We start from the raw sequence: 4,247 nt of genomic DNA, 5'->3' as shown, positions 1-4,247 counted from the left end.
TTGCATGGTGTTCAAACTAGCATTGTATCTGATAGAGACTCAAAGTTTACTTCAAGATTTTGGAATGCATTCCAACAAGCTATGGGATCGAGATTGTGTTTGAGTACTTCTAATCATCCTCGAACGGATGGTCAGATTGAACAGACGACACAAACACTAGAAGATATGTTAAGAGCTAGTGTACTTGAAAGTGGAGGGAATTGGAATGAGCTTTTACAATTAATTGAATTTGCATATAACAATAGTTATCATACAAGTATTGGGATGGCTCCTTATGAAGCCTTGTATGGACGAAAATGTAGAACACCTCTATGTTGGACGGAAATTGGTGAAGAAAGGATCTTAGGACCAGAGATCATTTAGGAGACTACCGAAAAGATAAGGATGGTCCGTGATAAGATGAAGAAAGCACAAGATCGCCAAAAGAGTTATGCGGATCACAGGAGAAGACCATTGGAATTTGATGAAGGTGATCATGTATTTTTGAAGGTGACTCCGAGGTTGAGACTAAAAGGACTGTTTAAGTCACAGATTCTAAGTACGAGATATATAGGGCCATACCAGATTATAGAGAGGATTGGAGAAGTAGCCTATATATTAGCTTTACCACCTTCTCTATCAGAAATGCATGACGTCTTTCACGTATCTCAACTTCGAAAGTTTATTCCAGATTCTCTTCAGCCTATTCTTCCAGATTCAATAAAAGTAGAAGCAGATCTGACTTTCGAACCTCTACCAAGTCGTATTGCAGGACGAGAAGTTAAGGTATTAAGGAATAAGGAGATTCCTCTTGTTAAGGTTCAGTGGGCTGAATCGCATCCGGGCGATGCTACCTGGGAACTGGAGTCAGAAATGCGAGATGCTTACTCTCATCTCTTCCAGGTAACATTTAAATTCGAGGACGAATTTTTATATAAGGGGGGGGGGAGGATGTAATACCCCATATTTCCTTAAAATACCTAAATTCCTATTAATTGAGGTCAACTGAGTTCCTATGTGCTCTAAAAGTTTTCAACTGGGACAAATAGAGTAAATAGTGAGTGCAGGTTGACATAATTAATATTAATTGGGACTGACCTTTTATTATTGGGGACATTTTGGTAACACTAATAATGGGTAAATAGCTCTAGTAGAACAAATATTACAAGTATGGTGCCACTTGAGATATTTGTTACCATCTGTAACCACTTACTAACCATACATATTTCTCATGGCCACCAACAACTATCTTTGACTCACTCACCACCACATGTTACTACCTCTTACCACCTACCATAAGCCACTTCATTTTCTCTATGTATCAGAAGGGTTAATATTGAAATAAGTAGTTCAAGGGAAAGGTAGAAGAAGAGAAAACAAGCTAGTGGAGAAGAAGAAGAAGAAGAAGAAGAAGAAGAAAACCTTGGAACCAACACCATCATCCTCATCCTCATCTCATCTTAAACAACTTCTCCTCTTCCATTTCTTGAGGTGTGAAATTCTGGTATAGTCAGAGTTCAGATGTTCTACACGAAGTCATGACATCTGATCCAACATTGTTACTAATTCAACAAGACAGTTATAAAAATTAAAACCCAGTACTCATATGCACACAATCACAGATGTCATGACATCTACTACTATACCACCATGGATAGAAGAACATCCAGTTTTGTCCATCTAGTACAAAGACACAGTAGAGATCAAACATAACACTTATGTTTATTGATCCTGCCCAGTTATCAACATGATGTCTCAACATTGATTTGAACATCACCTGTTCCAACATTACAGATGATTGAACTGTAACAGACCAACCAGTGTATACATCAGTATTAGCAGTCAATGATGAATGTCATAACATTCTATTTTGCATTCAGACTGAAGGCTATGTGTCAGGTCTGTTATTCCCTTCATAAACAGACTAAAACCAGACTGAGTTAAAACAGACAGAATATAGTGTGGAGAAGGTAAAAACACCAGTAATTGTTAACCCAGTTCGGTACAACATTACCTACTCTGGGGGTATACAAAGCCAGGAAGAAGATCCACTATTAGCAGTATTAATTCAGAGTTAAACTCCCCCGTTTATAACTCTTCACTTAATTCCTCCCCAATGCAATCTATACCTAGGAACTCCCAGATAGAAACCTCCAGTTTCCATTCCTATCACTACAATTACAATGTAATGTTTAAACAACTTGAACATGCTTCACAGCTTCGTTCAAGAACATAACAACTCTTGCCTACAGGCTTTGAGTTACAAAAAATCTCATGCTTTCAAGCACTGAGAAACACCTGGTAACCTTCCCACGGGTTGGGAGGTTTACCTCACACACACCCCTAATTTTTACATTGTTTGAGGCTTACAAAACCTAGGTTACAATCTGCTATTTATAACCTAACCACCCAACTGAATTTGGGCCTTCAAAAATCGCAACAAGCTTCTCCTTTGCTGTTACAGAGCTGGCAGAATTCTTCTGCTACAATCAAGGTGTTCAATCTTTTATTTCCTAAAAGATCTCCATATTTGGAAACTGTATATTCACCAAATATATTCACCAAATATTCTGATTGAATCTTCAAGATCTCCACATCAGAGTTAGGATATTCACCAGATATCCTAATTAATCATTTAACACAAACCAGAATTAACTGATTCAGTTTTATACACATGTGAGATGTCACAGTCTCGATGTCGTGACATCTTACATGACATGTTGGTCCAGATGTTGAACTTCTTCAATCCAACATATTAAAACAGCAGAGGTGATTACATTATTTGTTTTACAAAATTAATGCCAATCTTAAGGTACTAACAATCTCCCCCTTTGGCAAATTTTAGCTAAAACAAATAACCCAATATGGGTCTGCATTTCCTCTTTGTCATTGACAGCCCCATTGCCACCACCACTGTTGGTGTACATGAGGAAGAAGCTGTACAATACACAGCTACATCACAACACTTCCCCTCAACAGGAGGGCTTCCTGAAGAATATGTAATGCTGAGTACATAGATAATGTAACTCAGATCACAAGACACAACTGTCTTCTTAACTCAAATCACCAGACACAACTGATATACCCAGTTAGTGACTTTTGTGCCTGAACCCATCTTCTCCTTGCTACCAGATATTGCTTGCTTCTGGTGCATCCTCAGGACAATGTTTCTCTCCCCCTTTTTAGCTAAACATTTATAAATGACACCTTCACAAAACCAGATCCAGGAGCAGTATGCCCAGATCTTAATAAACCCCATGATTTAGAGGGAATGAAATGTCGCTCTTGCAAGAAGAGGAGTGCTGAAACATCCTTTAAATAGGCCAGACCATGCTTAGGAATTAACGGTAGGAGTAAATGCTTGGTCAAGATCCATAAATATTTGCTGAGAATCAGTCAGAGAATCACCACCAATATCCCAGACTATCTTTGAATACCTTTTATAGCTCTTGACTGTTTCTTTCCAGAAACAACAGTTCCAAGACTATTCCATAAATACTGTCAGACACGTTGCAAGCTATGTCTTAAAGTTTGACACTGCTTTTGTCTCCATTCTTCATGTATTCTCCCTATCACCATTTCCTAAAACCACTTTCTCACCTCCAGTGGTAGCTTGACACCTAGCACCACACATCCACATATCCTTATACAACTTCCAGCAGGTACATAGGATATCTTATGTTAAGACATCTCCTATGACATCTTGTGAACACTCTGTCCTTTTTGTTCACAAGGACAACTACCAGCAGTTAAACAACTTGTCAGAGGTTTAAACAACAGTAGAAACAGAACAATTACTAGCTATGGCTACTAGTAATACACACATGCACAAGGGTACTTTTCCTCCCCCTAAATCTGTGCAACAACAACAGAATTACTAGTTATGGATGCAACTAGTAAGACACATAAATTTTCCAAGGTAATGTCATGACATCCGGTCAGACATTCTTCTGCTCACTCAGCCTTGACACACACCCCATCATCCCACTAACTAACAAGGTGCCATACCTTGTTATCTGAGAACCCATAGACCACAAGCTTGATGATTACTTGCAGTGCAAAGACAGAACTCCCCCTGTCATGAACAACCAACTCTCCTCTTGAAACTTTGAGATCACACATGAACATATCCAACACCCCAAAGTTGGGCCTTCACATACTTCCCGATTCAAAGAGAACCCAGACAACTTGATGAATGGAAAACATAAGACGCATCTTCATGTCTTCAAGAGCACACTCCCTGTTCAACCCTCTTGGCTGAACACATC

The 4,247-nt window shown here is 38.9% G+C and overlaps 1 protein-coding gene across 1 annotated transcript; it reads left to right on the top strand.

Annotated features, from left to right (window-relative positions):
- The first annotated feature begins 384 nt into the window (after positions 1 to 384).
- LOC127131346 (uncharacterized) lies at positions 385 to 3,596 on the top strand. Its single transcript, XM_051060271.1, has 2 exons — positions 385 to 882; positions 3,447 to 3,596. The coding sequence occupies exons 1-2, from the start codon at positions 385 to 387 to the stop codon at positions 3,594 to 3,596; spliced, it is 648 nt and encodes a 215-aa protein (XP_050916228.1).
- The last annotated feature ends 651 nt before the right edge of the window (positions 3,597 to 4,247 follow it).

Source organism: Lathyrus oleraceus, chromosome 3, assembly GCF_024323335.1.
Source record: "Lathyrus oleraceus cultivar Zhongwan6 chromosome 3, CAAS_Psat_ZW6_1.0, whole genome shotgun sequence".
Classification (NCBI taxonomy): Eukaryota; Viridiplantae; Streptophyta; class Magnoliopsida; order Fabales; family Fabaceae; genus Lathyrus; species Lathyrus oleraceus.
This window is presented reverse-complemented; position numbering and strand designations above follow the sequence as displayed.